Genomic DNA, 19,596 nt, shown 5'->3' on the forward strand with positions numbered 1-19,596 from the left:
AGGCACATTTTCCCAAGAGGTCCTCATTTTCAAAGTGGGGAGAAAGACTCACAAACAAAAGTAACTTAGGTAAGGGCGTGAGGTGCATATGTGATTGTGATAGGAGCAAAACAGATCTTAATTCCAAATATTGTACTCTCCCGTAGACCACGAAGAGTACTTATGTCTGGCTCTGTCACCCAGACTGGAGTGCAGTGGTGCCATCATAGCTCACTGCAGCCTCAAACTCCTGGGCTCAAGTGATCCTCCTGCCTCAGCCTTCTGAGTAGCTGGGAAGACAGGAATGCACCATCATGACCAGCTAATTTTTATTTTTATTATTATTATTTTCGTAGAGACAGGATCTCACTATGCTGCTGAGAGTGGCCTTGAACTCCTGGCCTCCTCTAGTGATCCTCCTGCCTTGGCCTCCCAAAGAGCTGGGGCTACAGACATGAGCCATCATCTCTACCATCTCCACCATGTTTTTCAGGGGACTTTCTTGGTGAAGCTGCTTAATCTAGTTAATGCTCAAAAGTGAGCAAAACCCGACTTGCCCAAAATTACACAGATATTCTTTGGGTGGTTTTGTTAGGGGTACGGAAAATGCCTTTTTATAGTGATAGGAGTCCAGGTGGCAAAAATGATATTAAGGCTTAATACCAATGTGATGGGCTGCTTTTTCTTTCCTCAGTAGAGTTCATATTATTTAATTATAAGATACAATTGAAAATCTCTTTTCTGTATTCCTGACTCCCCAGGCCTTGAATGAAGAAAGTATTTCTCATGCTGTTTTTTTTGTTTCTTTTGTTTGTTTGTTTTTTCTACTTCTTTGGATATCTACTGTCTCAGGCTGTTTTTTTTTTTTTTTTCTTCTGCCTCTTTGTGTATCTTCTGTTGTCCCAAGACATGTCTGGAAACTTAAGCTGATTTTCACTCAACCTAAAATAAGCTCCATAGCCCTGAATGGCGGACTTACCATGACTAAGTCCCCACCGCCACAGAACACTGTGCCACACACCAAGAGTGACTCACTGTCTTAGTCACAGGTTGTGGCTTCTGCAGGGCCTGGTGCCTGAGCTGAGTGTACTGGGAAGTCCAGGTGCATCCTTAGGGTAGGCTGGATGTGAAAGCTGCGTCCCTTTTGCCTGTGGTGAGGTGAACATCAATACAGTATTTATAGAAAGTCCACATAAATTGAGTAAGTACAAACCTTTCCAATCCTAGTGAGAATAACTAGCATTAATGACTCTTTGTTATGTGGCAGGCCCTCAGTGATCCTGGGCAATGACTCATCCCCACTTTACACATAAGCATGGGGCGCCTGAGGTGCACCGACTTCCCTGAGTTCACAGAGCTCCATGGTGGGGCCGGGCCCTGTGGCTGCAGCAGGGATGTTCGGGGCTGCGTGTACCTGCGTCTTCACTGGTGTCTTTCCCGCGCCCAGCACCATGCCTGGCACTTGGCAGGAACGCAAGTGTTTGCTGCCTGCCTCCGCCTGGCATCTCTACTGAGGAGCAGGAAACCCGGGGTTCTAGCTGTCTTCTTCGTTCATGAAGTCCTTTAGAGGAATTCAACCCTCTCTAATTAAAAGTATCCAATATCCTCAGGTCAATATGTGTAAACTGTTAAGACTTCAAGATTAGAACCTTAAAACCGAAGTCAGAAGTGTGAGGTTTCAATTGACTGGACATGCATGAGGTCAATGACACACATATTTATTGGACACTAGGCTTGAGTCCCACATGGGCACCTTTGGTGTCTGAAGCAATGCTGGCTTCGGAGCCCAGTAGGGTGGAAGGGGAAACTGAGAACAGTGCCATTTCGCCTCACACAGCTCTGGGCCCCTTACCTTCCTGTGCACACACATTCTTGGATGGGATCTTTTCAGTGTAAAGTGCAGTAATTAATTTTGCAAAAATTACTGGGTCTGGGAGGCAGTGTGTTGGAATGATGGTGTCACCCCTTGGCACAGTGGAAGATTTGTGTAATGGCATCATTTTCTGGGAATGCAGACTGCTTTGTGTGCCATACTCAAATGACCCTTTGAAGCTAGACATTTTGTCATCTTTCAAAAGAAGCATGTTTTCCCCCTTGGTTACAGAAAGCTAAAAGCTTTTGATACAGGACTCCAACCTGTTATCGGGGAGAATTAGGGCTCTTTAAATAAGCTCTACCAGTCTGATGGGCCATCAGAAGCAATTAAAATTAGAAAGGTGAAGATACAGTAACATGGTCAGGGCAAATATCAGGATACCAGATTGCACGTTCACAATGGCGTTTCGGCTAAGAACGTGCGGGTGAATATAGAACAGAGGGCCGTATGTCAGTAGTTGGGTTCCGTTTTGTGTTTCTTTTCCACAAACCCTTTCTGGTGTTGTGTTTTTGTTTATTAGAGAGTAGCTGCCCAAAGGCTGCAGTTTCCCTCTCCACTCCTTGGTTCTCTCCATCTTCACCCCCAACTCCCAGTCCTTTGTTTGGAATTACAGTCACTGTGCTTGTCAGGATGTAAGAGGCAGCCAGACACATGGCAGACCAGAGCACTGAGAGGCAGAGACTTATTTATAGGTCCTGGCCCTGGCCCTGCTGTCTCGAGTGCTAGATAGGGTCTCGATGTTTTCCTCTGCAGAATGGAGGCATCACTCAGTCTCTGTTTTCTCTCCGTCTCTGTCTTCCCCCCCCTCTTCCCTAACACACATCCACAGTGAAAGTGTTCAGGAGGCAAAAGAGAAAAGGCTGGACTGTGCTGGGACCCCCAACCCCAGGGCCCATGTGCCATCTTCCCAGCCTCCGTGTGCCCAGAGACGCCTCTGGAGGTGTAGATCCTGACTGTGTGGGTCCGAGTGAGGCTCCGACTCTCAACGGGAGGGCACCAGTGCTGCTGGTCCCCCTGGGGCCAGTGGGGGCGGTTTGCAAATCGGGCAGATCAGCTTCTCCACTTCTCCAGGTTTCCCCAACGTGAGATGCTCCCAGGAGTCCCGTGGGATTGTTTTCTGACTTTGACCAGGATTTTGACAGAGAAGATTCATTAATATAGGACCCCTTGTCTAAACGTACATATGTAAATGATCTGATCCGAAGTTTTCTGAATGGAAAATGATTGAAAGGGTGGCATGCAGTAGCCTCGGGGAGTCAGTCCGTCATATCTTTTCAGCTGTGTCTTACTACGATTAAGATTTTGGTTCTGTGTGTGTGTGTTTTTTTGTTTTTTGTTTTTTGTTTTTGAGACGGGGTCTCGCCCTGTTGCCCAGCCTAGAGTGCAGTGGCTTGATCTGGGCTCACTGCAACCTCCGCCTCCCGGATTCAAACGATTTTCCTGTCCCAGCCTCCCAAGTAGCTGGGATTACACGCATGCGCCACCATGCCCACCTGATTTTTTTTTGTATCGTTAGTAGAGACGGGGTTTCACTGTGTTGGTCAGGCTGGTCTCGAACTCCTGACCTCAAGTGATCCATCTGCCTCGGCCTCCCAAAGTGCTGGCATTACAGGCTTGAGCCACTGCACCCAGCCTTATTTCTGTGTTTCTGTAATCACTGTGCATGTTAACGGACCGCCTTGGGTGAGTCAGGGCAGGAGTTTGGCAAAAGAACCAGGCCCTTTCCGCCTGGAGCTCTCACTCCTGCGGTGAGGCGTGGGTACGATGTGCCTGTAGCCCGACCTGAGAAGAAAAGCTCCTGTCTTATGAAAGCGCCCAGGGGAACCTCTGGTTGGGGCCCTTTGACCTGACCTGACAGTGAGGGAGGAGTCCGTAGAGGAGAGTGGCCCAGGGGAGGACTTTGGCTTTGCCTTGGGTGAACTGGGAAGCAGATGGAGGGAAGCAGACTGACTGTCTCCAATAAGGGTGGCTTTGTGGAGAGGAGAGGAGGGGAGGGGAGGCCATGAGTTTAGGGTCTCACAAGGAGCAGGCCACAGATGGAAGGTTATGGGGTGGGGCACGTGGCAGGGCAGCCCTGTGCCCACAGACACATCCCGCCGAGGGGACCCAGAGACGTGAGTGTGTCAGGGCGTGGGGTAAGTGGGGTAAGCTCGGTCGGGGAGACCCTAACCCAGTGGCGCTAGAGGAATTAAAGACACATACACAGAAATATAGAGGTGTGAAGTGGGAAATCAGGGGTCTCACAGCCTTCAGAGCCGAGAGCCCAGAACAGAGATTTACCGACATATTTATTAACAGCAAGCCAGTCATCAGCATTGTTTCTATAGATATCAGATTAACTAAAAGTATCCCTTATGGGAAATGAAGGGATGGGCCCAATTAAAGGAATAGGTTGGGCTAGGTAACTGCCGCAGAAGCTTGTCCTTAAGGCACAGATCTCTCATGCTATTGCTTGTGGCTTAAGAATGCCTTTAAGCGGTTTTCCACCCTGGGTGGGCCAGGTGCTCCTTGCCCTCATTCCCGTAAACCCACAACCTTCCAGCTTGGGCGTTAGGGCCATTATGAACATGTTACAGTGCTGCAGACATTTTGTTTATGGCCAGTTTTGGGGCCAGTTTGTGGCCAGATTTTGGGGGGCCTGCTCCCAACAGAACGGAAGGAATTTTTGTCAGCGTTTAATAAGGAGCTTTGTGCTGGTTGAAAGTCAAGAGGTGCACAGTATACTCAAGGGCAGTACTGAAGAGCCAATTTCAGAGCAGCTTTCCCCCTGGGGCCGGTGGGACAGTTTGCAAATCGAGGCAGATCAGCTTCTTGGAGGTTTCTCCAATGGGAGAATCTCCCAGGAGCGAGGCTTGCATGTGGCTGGCCTGTGTTACTTATGCAATTTTAAATGATCTAGTTGCCACATTAAAGAAAGGCAGGGCAGGGGGCCGGGAGTGGGGGACACTGGGTGCCATGACTCACATCTGTAATCCCAGCACTTCGGGAGCCCAAGGCAGGTGGATCACTTGAGCCCAGGGGTTTGAGGCCAGCCTGGGCAATATGGCGAGACCTAGTCTCTACAAAAAAATACAAAACAATTAGTCGGGCGTGGCAGTGCACACCTACAGTTCCAGCCCCGTGGAAGATTGAGGTGGGAGGATTGCCTGAGCCCAGGAGTTGGAGGCTGCAGTGAGCTGTGACTGCACCAGTTCACTCCAGCCTGGGCAACAGAGTGAGACCCTATCTCAAAAAAAAAAAAAAGTGAAAAACTGGCAAGAGCAAAAACTATATTTTATATTCAACCCACTATTTTGATAACAATCAATTATTGTAGATTATTAATATTTTACACCGTTTTCCATAGTAAGTCTTTGAAACCCAGTGTGTAAAGAAGCTTAAAGCACATCTCCATGTGGACGGGACGCACGTGGCCAGCGGCTCCTCTGAGGGACAGTGTGGTCATGGCAATGAGTGGCGTGTGCTGCCTGTATTTAGAAGGTCCCCATGTGGGTGTTTCTGCGAAGGCTCTGAGGGATGTGCAGGGGAGGGCCAACACTGTCCCAGCATGCGGAGGACCCTGGAATGCAGCACGCTGCCACCGCGCCCCCGCCCCAGCCCCTCTGCTGCCTGAGCTCTTTCCCAGATGTCCATTTGGCTAACCTCCCTCACCTTCTTCCCTTTCCTTCCTTCTCCAAACGTCACTCTCAGGCAGGTCTGCAGGCTCTCCGATTGTCAATGGCAGCCCCTCCCTGTCCTCCACACCCTTAACACCCCCCACCCGCTTGTTATTTTTCTCCTTAGCACTTACGGCCATCCATCCATGGGCATCATGCATTTGTTCACCGTATTTCTTGCTTTCGGGTCTCTCCTGATTGGAACAAGCTGCGCCAGGGCCAGAGGCTTCCCGTCTTGTCACCGATGCATCCACACGGCGCCCGGCAGAGGTGGCGCTTGGGGCACCCCAGCTGGACAGTGGGCCGGTGGTTGAGTGAAGAGCCCTACAGATTTATCTCAAGCCCTCCCCTGACCCTATTAGAAAACACGGTGGTCTGCACAGTCCAGGAGGTCAGAGAGGCCCCCTGGCTCGATGACTTTGAACTGGCAGGGGTGGGGAGGGAACAGCACCTTGACAGAATCCCCCTTTGGCATCCCACCTACGCATGCCTACATAATCCCTGCATTATCAAAGGAAAGACCCCTAGAAGGAGCTTTGGCAGCAGGAGTGAGATCAGAGCGGTGTAAGCTCATTTTCTAACAAACCAGCGGGAGGAGTCGGCAAACTGACTTTATTTCTCAAAAAGAATTTATGCATTGAAATTAACAAGTGAGTGATCAGGAGTGTGGGAAAATTCAGGAAAAGTGATTCAGTGCTGTGAGAGAGGGTGAGGCAGGGAGCTTTATTACTCCAGACAACGGAGGAGGTAAAAGGATAGACCCAGATTATTTCATTAGAGTTCATCTATTCTTTCTTTTTTTTTTTTTTTGAGACGGAATCTCACTCGGTCACCAGGCTGGAGTACAGTGGCGCAACCTCGGCTCACTGCAACCTCCGCCTCCCGGGTTCAAGCAATACTCCTGCCTCAGCCTCCCGAGTAGCTGGGACTACAGGCGCATGCCACCATGCCCGGCTAATTTTTTTTTTATATTTTTAGTAGAGATGGGGTTTCACAGTGTTAGCCGGGATGGTCTCGATCTCCTGACCTCATGATCTGCCCGCCTCGGCCTCCAAAGTGCTGGGATTACAGGCGTGAGCCGTCGCGATGATCTGCCCGCCTCGGCCTCCCAAAGTGCTGGGATTACAGGCGTGAGCCGTCGCGCCCGGCCTATTCCTTACTTTTTAAAAAAAAATGCAATTTAGATTTTATCAGAGCAGAATCCCAGGAAGCTGAGATTTGTAAACTGGGAAATCCAGCTCCTCCAAGTAGCCAGGAAATAAGGGTGACCTAAGTCGTGCTTGCTAGGCCCTGGTGTGGGCCAGGGATGACTCTGACTCAAGGAAGAAGCCATCTTGTGACTCTCTTACCTGCACCGTGGTTTAGTAAGAAGCTGTTAAAATGTATATCATATGAAGAAGGTGATTGAATAGTTGGTCAGAGGAATGACCTCATATTTCCCATGAAACCACTCCCTCATCTCCGACTTTACTTTTGGTTCTCGTGACAAGATTATCACTTCCCTGAAAACTGGGGTTTTTGCAAATTATGAAGAGGTGTTTTTCCAAATGTTCTTCTTCGGTAGGAAGATGTTATTTTCTCCTGGAAATCCTTGGGTTGGGCTCCCAAAACCAAACCAAAACGAGATGGATTAGCCCCAGGATGCCTGAGCTATTCAGACAATCTGTGGCTTGAGGGTGAAGTGAAAGACTCTGAAACTGCCCTTTGTCCCTTAATGGCTGTGTGCCAGGGCCCACGGACAGCCCTAAGGAAATGGTGAAACAGGTGATGTTTACCTGTGAGGCTGAAAGCCCACGTTGCGAGGCTGTGAAAGCCCTCATTGCAGATGTGCACGTCTGCCCGCATTGCAGGTGTGCATGTCTTCGTCCCTGTCCTGTGGGTGACAGAGCCCGCCAGTAAATGCTGCTGTATTTCCCCCTTGCTTTTCATTCACCAGTGTTCTCCTCCCTCCAAACCCCTCACTGAATGTTCCTGGGGCTTCCTCGGGTTTCACCTTGCTGGGCCCAGCAGGAGGGAACTGATTTGCAGTCCTCGCCGTTCAGAAGTTCAGAGGGAGGGCTTAGAACCAAGCAGGCTCCACTCCCAGGCAATTAAATGAGCATCTGGCCTCAGCAGGCATTATTGTCCTTCAAGTTCCCGTTGGTGACTCTAAGGCACAGGCATTGTAATAGAGGAAATTAGGAAGGCTTGAAAGCTTAAATGAAATAAAACTAGGGTTTACACTGCAGCTTCACTGCTTACTAATGTTGTTACCTTCCAGTAATCAGTTTATCCCCCTCAGAGCCTCAGCTTTCTCATCCCTCCAGAGAGGTGTCAGGAGCTCTGCAGGCTTCCTGTGAGAATCATCCAGGCCAGGGCTCTGGTTGTGTGTGTGCAGTCAGCAAGGGACACCCTACTGGGCCCCACCAAGTGCTGCCAGCCAGCCCCTGAGCTCCAGGAGGACATGTGAATAAAAGCCCTTTGCAATGTAGGGCTCCATCCCACCAATGCATAAGTGAATAGAAGTCCTTTCAGGACCTAGAATTGTCTCTCTTTAAAAGTGTGGTGCTCCTGGAAATCCATACCCAGCTCTCCAAGGGGGTGGGGCTCATGTGGCCCTTACTTCATTTGTGTTTTTTCTCCTGCTGTGGGGTGGTGTCACTTTCCAGGCGGGTGCAGGTGAACCCAGGGGTGGGGACGGGGAGAATCCGGCAGGGACTTAGCGACTGAGTTTAGTGCTGGGCTGCATTTTTACTCTGCACAGGAGTCTCCTGGGGCCACCTTGTGTATCATGTCCAGCTTTTTTTTTTTTTGAGACAGTCTCGCTCTGTCACCCAGGCTGAAGTGCAGTGGCATGATCTCAGCTCACTGCAAGCTCCACTTCCCAGGTTCACGCCATTCTCCTGCCTCAGCCTCCCAAGTAGCTGGGACTACAGGTGCCCGCCACCATGCCTGGCTAATTTTTTTTTTTTTTTTTTTTGAGACAGAGTCTCGCTCTGTCACCCAGGCTGGAGTGCAGTGGCGCCATTTCGGCTCACTGCAAGCTCCGCCTCCTGGGTTCACACCATTCTCCTGCCTCAGCCTCCTGAGTAGCTGGGACTACAGGCGCCCACCACCGCGCCCAGCTAATTTTTTGTATTTTTAGTAGAGACGGGGTTTCACTGTGGTCTCGATCTCCTGACCTCGTGATCCACCCGCCTCTGCCTCCCAAAATGCTGGGATTACAGGCGTGAGCCACCGCGCCCGGCCCATTTTTTTGTATTTTTAGTAGAGACGGGGGTTTCACCATGTTAGCCAGGATGGTCTCGATCTCCTGACCTTGTGATCTGCCCACCTCGGCCTCCCAAAGTGCTGGGATTACAGGCGTGAGCCACTGAGCCCAGCCTCATGTCCAGCTTTTAAGAATTTTATTCCTTCTGCTCTATCTTTCCACTTAACATTTTCTAAAATCCCCGAGTTCTTCATCATTCGTTTATGAGAGACCGGTGGGAACGAGGTCTTCCGAGAGCAGCGGGGCAACAGGAGCAGGGATGAGGGGCCGCCACTGGGTCTTAGTTGTGCTGGTGCATCACCTGCTTCCCAGTGTTGGCACGGGCTGTGTTTGATGGTTAATTCGTCCATTAGAGTGACCGTAGCGTAAGGTCCTGGAACCAGAGCCGTGCGTCGACCCTTCGAGTTGAAGAGTCCAGGCACTGCCGAGCCCGGCCATGGGAGAGATGGGCAAGGATCTCCCACAGGTGCGAGGCCAAGGGGGCGGGAGGCTCTGTCCTGCCAGGAATAAATGGAATCAGGTGGGAGGCAAGCCAGGCCCTCTTCCTGGGAGGTGCCAGAGCGGAGGAGGAAGAGCGTCCCAGCAAGAGCGCTGGTGGGACTGCCACCGAGGTTCAGGAGCAGGGGCCTCGAGTGCTGCCAGACAGGTGGGAGGTCCCTGGGGCATGGCCGGGAGCTCAGGGGAACTTGGGTTTTCTTCCCGTAGTCCTGGGAACCTGGAGGAATGCGGTCATATTCGTGCTTTAGAAGAGAACATTGCTGGGCGCGGTGGCTCACGCCTGTAATCCCAGCACTTTGGGAGGCCGAGGCGGGTGGATCATAAGGTCAGGAGATCGAGGCCATCCTGGCTAACACGGTGAAACCTCGTCTCTACTAAAAATACAAAAAATTAGCCGGGCGTGGTGGCGGGCGCCTGTAGTCCCAGCTGCTCTGGAGGCTGAGGCAGGAGAATGGCGTGAACCTGGGAGGTGAAGCTTGCGGTGAGCCGAGATCGCACCACTGCACTCCAGCCTGGGCGACAGAGCAAGACTCCGTCTCAAAAAAATAACAAGTGTGAAACTCGCACAGCCCAGCAGCAAGGCACTGGCCCCATACCCAGCTCTCCAAGGGGGTGGGGCTCATGTGGCCGTTACTTCGTGTTTCTTTTTTTTTTTTTTTTGGGACGGAGTCTCGCTCTGTCGCCCAGGCTGGAGTGCAGTGGCGCGATCTCCGCTCACTGCAAGCTCCGCCTCCCGGGTTCACGCCATTCTCCTGCCTCAGCCTCTCCGAGTAGCTGGGACTACAGGCGCCCGCCACCACGCCCGGCTAATTTTTTTGTATTTTTAGTAGAGACGGGGTTTCACCGTGGTCTCGATCTCCTGACCTCGTGATCCTCCCGCCTCGGCCTCCCAAAGTGCTGGAATTACAAGCGTGAGCCACCGCGCCCGGCCTTCATTTGTGTTTTTTCCAAACAAGAATATATTCATAAATTATTTGCGTAAAAGCAAACGAAAGAGAAAAAGCTGTTGTAATCCTTCTGGCCACAGTGTGGCGCACGTCAGAGGGAGTCAGGGATTTGGGGGCAGTGTTGGGAGCAGGTGTCAGTTGTATGGGCAGGAGCCAGCGGGGGTGTTAGCAGCATTCAGCGCCAGCGACAGAGAAGAAAGTTGTGCTGTTCAGCAAGAGAGAGGTTACGTGGGAGGAGGAGATGATCAGGGTGAGATGACCTGCATTTTGAAATGCTGAGTTTGATGTTCTTGAGAGATGGCCACTAGTTAATCAGCAGGTCATTCAAATTCTTTGTGTTATAAGCTAGGTTTGAATATAAAGTAAATAAGAATATGTAAAATATATATGCATACATATACATACATGTTAGATACATAGTAAACATGCATTTACCTCTAAAATATGTATCCCCAAGGTTTTTCAGCCAAATAGCTATTCTCATTCAGAATTGTCAACTTTCAGAGGCAGTGGTGACTCCAGCATCGCTGACCTGGCCCAGTGTAATTGAAGATTTTTCTAAGCATCTTCTGAGCCAGTCACCGTCCGAGTGCACATAGCCTGCCTCTGTCACAGATGCCCCTGCAGGACCACAGTCCTTTCATTTGTGGTTTATTGTCTGGAAACATCACTGGCTTCATGGCCCATGAACTGCAGCATCTTTAGCTCTGACAGCTGTTTCTGAAATTTAACTTTGTGGAGGAAGAAGCTTGGTGCTCTCAGGTGTGTGTGGGAGCAAAGGCACCGAAGGCTCAGGTGCTCCTCATCCTTAAGCAGCAGCGCTGCATGGCTGTGGGTGCGGCCCTAGTGCCTTTTCACCCCTCTCCCGACGAGCCTGAGCTCGTTAGCCACGACAGCAAGACAGACCCTCCAGGCCCAGAGGTTCTTCCGAGACACTAGTGGCTTCAGCTCCCCCAAATCCAGCCGCAATGGAGAGCTCCATGGAGGCTAACAGACTTATGATACATTGTAAGCAGAACTACATGATGATACATTGTAAACAGACTTATATGATGCTACATTGTATAACACTGTTCTTCTCAAGGGGGGCCTCCCTTTATCTTCATGAGGTATGGTTATTTGTAACATGCCGGTTTCTTTTAACTTTACTGATAATAAAATTGCATGACTTGTTTTCTGTTGAAACCCATTGCCTATTTTTTTTTTTTTTTTACAGTGGTAGTTGGTGATGCAATAATCCATTTTTCATCTCCTTCTCAAATCACACACACACAGAAGTTGGCTAGCTGCAAATAAATACCTATTCTGCACTTCGTTTTGCAGTTGGACCGAGTGGCCTACAAATTCGTACCAAGTCCAGGCAGTGATGTTTTGAACTGAAAGTACCCTGGGCTCTTTGATTCAGCCTGGGCGTGGGGGCACCTTGCATTACTTTGGCTGTTTCTTTTAGTCCTTACCCTAATCCCAGAGGAGTGTGTGTACCCATTTCTCATATTAGGAGATGAGGCATTGAGAGGTTATGAAATGGACCCACGGTCATGGGTAATTAGTGGCAGAGCCAGAATTACCCCGGGCTCTTCAGTAACTCTTGCTCCTGTTTCCACTGCAGGTATGAACGCTGCCGTCCGTGCCGTGGTGCGCATGGGTATCTACGTGGGGGCCAAGGTGTACTTCATCTATGAGGTCAGTGTCTGCACCTCGTCCCCTGTCGCTCTTCCTTCCACCTGCCCAGAGCCCTGCAGTCACCGGCGCTCACTCACCCCTTCCTCCCCCTGCTGAGCACAGCCCAAGAGGCGGGCAGGGGAGCCAGATCCTGCCAGCCAGGCCCTTCCTCAGCCCACAGAAGCCCCTGGGAGGGGCTGTTTACATAGGCTGTGCCTGCTGGTCTCCAGGGACAGATGCCTGGTCTGCAAGTTTTTTGTTAGACAAGGGGAGAAAGGAGATGAGAGGGAGCCCAAAAAGCCATTTTCTTTTTTCTTTTCTTTTTTTTTTTTTTTTTTTTTAGACAGAGTCTTGTTCTGTTGTCCAGGCTGGAGTGCAGAGGCACGATCTTGGCTCACTGCAACCTCCCGGGTTTAAGCAATTTTCTGCCTCAGCCTCATGAGTAGACGGAATTACAGGTGCCCGCCACCATACCCAGCTACTTTTTTGTATTTTTAGTAGAGAAGGGGTCTCACCATGTTGGCTAGGCTGGTCTCAGAGTCCTGTCCTCAAGCTATCCACCCGCCTGGGCCTCCCAAAGTTTTGGTATTACAGGCATGAGCCACTGTGCCCGGCCACAAAAGGCCATTTTGATATCAACTTCCTGGTGTTGATTTACAGGATTAGAAATCAACCAATGATCTCTAATTGGTTGTATTGGTTGATTGGTTGTATTTGTCTGAGGCTCTTACTGCTGTAGAAGTGATTTATTAATTTCCAGTGTAGGCTGAATTTGAATACACATTTAGGGAAATGAGGAAAAACAGCCACTTGGAGCTTTTCATCATTCATGTAAAGTGGAAACGATGCCTAGTGTCTGCTGATGTGTTAAATAGCAGGAGTGACTCCCTGTCTGCCGCTTTTGAAGTCCTGGCAACTTAAGACTAAAAAGTATTTGAAAGGAAGGCACCAACAGACTTTGGATCACAGTCTTGATTTCAGAAATTATTAGGAAAAATATTTAATGTTTAAGTTTATAAAACATAGCTTTAAAAATGAGAAGGTATTTTTGTAAATCACTTAATGCCTCCAAAATGGCTATTAGTGTTTTAGTCTGCTTTCCCTCAGTATGACATATGCAAAACACTGGAAGGAAACACACACGTTAGGAAAAACATGGCAAACACATTCTGTATACCGTGTTTTTGTTTACGATTATGCCATGATTTTCGCTACGTAGGTTCCACGACTGTTACTTTAACTTATTTTATTTTATTTTTTGAGAGAAATCTGACTTTTGTCCCCCAGGCTTGAGTGCAATGGCTTGATCTTAGCTCACTGCAACCTCCGCCTCCCGGGTTCAAACGATTCTCCTGCCTCTGCCTCCCAAGTAGCTGGGATTAAGGTGCCTGCCACCATGCCCAGCTAATTTTTGTGTTTTTTAGTAGAGATGGGGTTTCACCATGTTGGCCAGGCTGGTCTCGAACTCCTGACCTCAGGTAATCTGCCCGCCTTGGCCTCCCAAAGTGCTGGGATTACAGGCGTGAGCCGCCGCGCCCGGCCAACTGTTGCTTTAAATGTCAACATACTGTCTCATTAAATTGATGCCTCACCATTTATGATGGACCCTGTATTCCACCATTCCCGTGGTATTGCACTACGTAGCTTTCTCCCCGTTTTCTAAGCTATTGTAACACTGCAAGATCTATATTAATATTCAAAGCGATTTGATGTACTATTTAATACCTTGGTCCTGACTGAGCTAAAAAGGACAGTCATCATGATGGCTTGGGATGCTTCTTGCCTAAGTGATTCCTGAAACCTGTCCAGCCTCGTCCCAGCCCTGCGCAGGGAAGGCGGTGCACTAGCTCCCATGACGATGGATGCCGTGTGCCTCTGTGTGTGGCGGCCTTCTGAGCACTGGCAGGATTCCCCTGTCTGCTTTCTAAGCCCTGTTTCCCTTTGGTGAAATGGTTGTTGCTATTATTCTTTGCTCATTTGTCTGTGTATCCATTTGTTTATCTTTTGCTGGAAAGAGGTTTTGTTGTTGTTGTTGTTTTCTGTTTTTTGTTTGCTTTTATTAAATTAAACTGGTTATGTGGTTATTGTTTGTATTTATGCGATTTGGGCAATTTTAACGGTGGGTCTAGCCGGAGCATTCCCAGGCTGTTGTTGTTATCATTTTATATTTGGGTCTTTTTAAGGTCAGATTGCCCTTCTGAATTTCTCTGCCTGGGCCCTGGCCCCAGCAGCAGCTGCCCCTTGCTCAGGGATGTGGAATGAGCACAGTAGACTCGGTCTCCAGGACAGTCCTCCACCCCCCTCCCCAGGAGAGTCCTCCACCCCCCTCCCCAGGAGAGTCCTCCACCCCCTCCCCAAGAGAGTCCTCCACCCCCTCCCCAGCACAGTCCTCCACCCCCTCCCCAAGAGAGTCCTCCACCCCCTCCCCAAGAGAGTCCTCCACCCTCTCCCCAGGAGAGTCCTCCACCCCCTCCCCAGCACAGTCCTCCACCCTCTCCCCAGGAGAGTCCTCCACCCCCTCCCCAGCACAGTCCTCCACCCTCTCCCCAGGAGAGTCCTCCACCCCCTCCCCAGCACAGTCCTCCACCCTCTCCCCAGGAGAGTCCTCCACCCCCTCCCCAGCGCAGTCCTCCACCCCCTCCCCAGGAGAGTCCTCCACCCCCCTCCCCAGGAGAGTCCTCCACCCCCCTCCCCAGGAGAGTCCTCCACCCTCTCCCCAGGAGAGTCCTCCACCCCCCTCCCCAGGAGAGTCCTCCACCCCCCTCCCCAAGAGAGTCCTCCACCCCCTCCCCAAGAGAGTCCTCCACCCCCTCCCCAGCACAGTCCTCCACCCTCTCCCCAGGAGAGTCCTCCACCCCCTCCCCAGCGCAGTCCTCCACCCTCTCCCCAGGAGAGTCCTCCACCCCCTCCCCAGCACAGTCCTCCACCCTCTCCCCAGGAGAGTCCTCCACCCCCCTCCCCAGGAGAGTCCTCCACCCCCTCCCCAGGAGAGTCTTCCACCCCCTCCCCAGCACAGTCCACCCCCTCCCCAGGAGAGTCCTCCACCCCCTCCCTAGCACAGTCCTCCACCCCCTCCCCAGGAGAGTCCTCCACCCCCCTCCCCAGGAGAGCCCTCCACCCCCCTCCCCAGGAGAGTCCTCCACCCCCTCCCCAGGAGAGTCCTCCACCCCCCTCTCCAGCACAGTCCTCCACATTTACCAGTGTTTGGAGGCATTTTTTGATTGTCCCATTATTGAAAGGATTGACCCTGGAATGTACTGGGGAGAGGCCAGTGATGCCACCGCACATCCTACGATGGACAGGACCACACCCCACAAAGAATGGTCCAGACCCAAACGCTGGCAGAAACGAGGCCGAGGGACCCTGCACTAGGCCAAGGACACGTTGTGTTTGGTTTGAATGTTGTTAGTTGGGGAGGGGTGGGGGGAGTGCGGCCGAGGGGAGTGTGAGCGCCTAGTCTTGGATGCAGTCCCTGGCCCACTTTAATCTCTCTTGATGTAAGGGTTGTGTTTTTGTGGCAGTTGTCAGGTGTCTGATTCTTATTGGTCACCGTGTGCTGTAATTCTTTCCTGGTGGGATTCAGATGTCCTCAGACCTGTGCCTGTCTGCATGGTATGTACCAGAATTAAGGAGTTGGTATGGAACACACTGGGAGGCCTACCCCAGAGGCCCTGGGCTTTCTCTGCTGTTTGTTTGTTTTTCAGACAGAGTCTTGCCCTGTGTCACCCAGGCTGGAGTGCCGTGGTGTGATCTCGGCTCACTGCAACCTCCACCTCCCAGGTTCAAGCGATTCTCCTGCCTCAGCCTCCTGAGTAGCTGGGATTACGGGCCTGGCTAATTTTTGTATTTTTGGTAGAGACAGGGTTTCACCATGTTGGCCAGGCTGGTCTTGAACTGCTGACCTCAAGTGATCCGCTCGCCTTGGCCTCCCAAAGTGCTGGGATTACAGGTGTGAGCCACCTCACCCGGCTCGGAGGCCCTGGGCTTTCTTGGGAGGTAAACCCCATATGTTCTGTCTGTCTCAGCTGGGAGGGCTGGGGCTCTGAGGCCCATCCATGTGACTCCATGGCTGCAGGTGCTCTCTGGACGAGGTCTGGACAACCTCGCCTGGCGGGGACAGCACCTCTTCCTGCCTCTGCCCTGGGTGGGGAAGGAGGGTTTCTGACTCTGAGATCTCATTTCCTTTGGGGAAATTCAAGGAATTTCTGCAATTCCTCCGCTGAGAGGTGGTCAGAACGAATCCTTGTGTGCAAATGGTGTTTTGGGGCAATTCTAATTTTTATGATAACCTTTATAGTAAGTGGCACCTTTGAAGCTGTCTAGGAGCAGAGCTGAATGGACTACTTATGAATTTTGGCACAAAGAATGATCAGGCTTTTGGGGTTATCTTACTGAGGGAGATAAGAGCAGCCTGGGGATCGCTCATCTGAGCCCAAATTGCCTCTCTGACACCCTCCCCACCCGCCCCAGAAGGTGGGGAATCCTAGTGAACGGGTCCAGTTCTTCACCTACCTCTGGGGTAGCCCGGGCATCAGCCTACCTCTGGGCATCTTGGGAACATAAATTCTCATGGACCCTCAGACCGCCAGGACTTTGTGTGAGTGGTGGGTTCTATATCCAGTTGTGGCAATAAATGTTGAATCCATTTAGGGTATCATCATTTTGCTGTTATGGATGTAAAAATCCTGTATCTTTAATTCTTTTTTTTTTTTTTTTTTTACATTATACTTTATGTTCTAGGGTACATGTGCACAACATGCAGGTTTGTTACACATGTATACATGTGCCATGTTGGTGTGCTACACCCATTAACTCGTCATTTACATTAGGTATATCTCCTAATGCTGTCCCTCCCCCTTCCCCCTACCCCACAACAGACCCCGGTGTGTGATGTTCCCCTTCCTGTGTCCATGTGTTCTCTTTGTTCAATTCCCACCTATGAGTGAGAATATGCGGTGTTTGGTTTTTTGTCCTTGCGATAGTTTGCTGAGAATGATGGTTACCAGCTTCATCCATGTCCCTACAAAGGACATGAACTCATCATTTTTTATAGCTGCATAGTATTCCATGGTGTATATGTGCCACATTTTCTTAATCCAGTGTATCATTGATGGACATTTGGGTTGGTTTCAAGTCTTTAATTCTAAGATAGAAAACACACTAAAATCTGTGAGTGTTTTCCTAACTGGGCAGCAAAGCCCCGGCTGACCTGGAGCACTTTGCCTGGGGGTGACGGCTCCCACCTCTCTCTGCAGGGGTGGGTTTGATGCCACACACTCCCAAGGGCCCAGGGCACAAGTGCAGTAACACAAACTGCTTTTTAAAACATTTTTTATTTTTAATTATTATTGATACATAATAGTTGTACCTATTTATGGGATACATGTGATTTTTTAATTTATTTCTTATTGAAGTAAAATATGCATATATCATTTACCATCTTTACTATTTGTGGGCATACAGTTCAGTAATAATAAATATATTTATAGCCTTTTCTTCCCTTTTATCCTTTCTTTTCCCCACCCCTCCCCTTCCATACCTCTGATAATTGCAGTTCTCGTCTATGAGATCAACTCCATTAGCTCCCACATATGAGTGAGAACAGGAAATGTTTCTCTTTTTATGCCTGGCTCATTTCATATTTCTTTTTTGATACAGAGTTTTGCTCTGTTGTCCGGGCTGTAGTGCAGTGGCACAGTCTCAGCTCACTGCAACCTCTGCCACCTGGGTTCAAGCGATTCTCCTGCCTCAGCCTCCTGAGTAGCTGGGATTACAGGCACCCACCCCCATGCCTGGCTAATTTTTTTTATTTTTAGTAGAGACGGGGTTTCACCATGTTGCCCAGGCTGGTCTTAAACTCCTGACCTCAGGTGATCCTGCCTGCCTGGGCCTCCCAAAGTGCCGGGATTACGAGCATGAACCACCACGCCCATATGCCTGGCTTATTTCACTTACGGTAAAGCACTTTCATCCCCGTTGCCACAAATGACGGGGTTTTCTCCTTTATGGGTGAACGGTGTTGTGTTGTGGGCGTGCACCACGTTTTCTTTGTCCATTTATCCGCTGACGGGCGCTGAGGCTGATTCCACACTCGGCTGTTGTGATCGGGAGTGAATGTAGGAGTGCAGAGGTCTCTTCCTGCCGGTTCCTGCCGATTCCCTTTCTGGAGTATATACCCAGCACTGGGGCTGCTGGCTGGTGGGGGAGTTCCATACATGTCATAGTCTCATACAAGCATGTGATGCATCATGATAAAATCAGGGTAAGTAGCATATCCATCACCTCAAGAACAATCATTTCTTGTTAGGAACATTCCAATTTTACTCTTTTAGTTATTTTGAAACATTATACATTATTATGTATATATTATTATACATTATGTATAATATGAATTATATATGTATTATACATATCGCATACCGTTTTATACATTATGTGTAACGTTACTATACATTATTAACTGTGGTCACTTCATAGTGTCACTCACCCCTGGATTTTCTTCCTTCTATCTCAAACTGTTTTTTACCCATTAACCATCCTTCTTTACACCCCCGCTTCCCACTACTTTTCCCAGCCTCTGGTAACCATCATTCTGTTCTCTGTCTCTGTGAGATCAATTCTAACTCTGTCTTCATGAGATCAATTTTTTATTTAAGCTCAAACGTATGAGTAAGAGTGTGCAGTATTTGTCTTTCTGTGCCTGGCTTATTTCACCTAATTTCTGCCTGTTCCATCCATGTTGCTCAGAATGACAGGATTTCATTCTCTTTTATTGGCTGAATAATATTCCATTGTGTATCAAGATGTGGAATCAGTCTAAGTGACCATCAGTGGGTGTGTGGATAAAATGTGGCATATATACGCAATGCAATATTTTTCAGCCATAAAAAAGCCTGCTTTTTAAAATCCTAAGCCTTCTGAGTCCTGGCGTGCCTCTCAGTCCTGGGTTTTGGGTGAGCGATCATGGGCCTGCAGGACGTACTCCAGTGACTGTGGATGCATAACTCAACCTTTCGTTTGTGTGCTCATCTGTGCAGTAGAAATGGTGTTTGCCCTCCTGTCTCCCTGGTAGAAAGGACTTGGAAAAGTCTTGAGACTAACGGGGCAGAGGCACTGTTTGACTGCTTGTCAGGGATGAGATGCGCATGCCTTTGACTCCGTGGGTGTGTGGCCAGGTGGGGAAACGGGGTCTGCACCTGAACACATCTAGTCAGAGATGGCTCTGCATTGAAGAGGCCCAGCCCCTTCCCCGGCCTGCTCTCTGCGTCATACCCACAGGCTGGGCTTCTCTCTGAGTCTCAGGGCTATGGCATCTGGGGCTGGGCAATTCTTGGTGGGGGGTCCTTTGAACCACGGGATGCTGAGTAGCACCCCTGTGTCCACCTACCCCATAGTCACGACAGTCAAAGATGTCCTTACAGTATCTCCAACATCAGCGAATGTCCTATGGGGGGAAAATCACTCTTTTGGGGGACCACTGTTCTAGACCTATTTGGGCTCAAATTGAGAGGATATTATGTTTTATTTTTTTAAGCATGATTTTTTCACCTATACTCTAGTTTCTGACCTAGAGCTCTCTAGGTTACCAACAGACCAGAACAGTTAAACAGGTTACTATTAATTAAAGGGGTTTGTTTTTTCCTTTAATAGTGCATGTGTGAAGAAAGTATTAACCTGGGAACAGTGGCGTTTCTGCCGAAAGCCTGGCCTTGGTCGACTGAGCTCTGC

At 49.8% G+C, this 19,596-nt stretch overlaps 1 protein-coding gene across 5 annotated transcripts in view; it reads left to right on the top strand.

Annotated features, from left to right (window-relative positions):
* PFKP (phosphofructokinase, platelet) overlaps positions 1-19,596 on the top strand; it is a 71,289-nt gene that overhangs the window by 3,135 nt on the left and 48,558 nt on the right. For all 5 annotated transcript variants that reach the window (XM_055296371.2, XM_055296370.2, XM_063611046.1 and 2 more), the window contains exon 2: positions 11,816-11,889. In XM_055296371.2, coding sequence (XP_055152346.2) covers positions 11,816-11,889 — 74 coding nt within the window. The remainder of the gene's footprint in view (positions 1-11,815; positions 11,890-19,596) is intronic.

This window comes from Symphalangus syndactylus, chromosome 10 (genome assembly GCF_028878055.3).
Source record: "Symphalangus syndactylus isolate Jambi chromosome 10, NHGRI_mSymSyn1-v2.1_pri, whole genome shotgun sequence".
NCBI lineage: Eukaryota > Metazoa > Chordata > Mammalia > Primates > Hylobatidae > Symphalangus > Symphalangus syndactylus.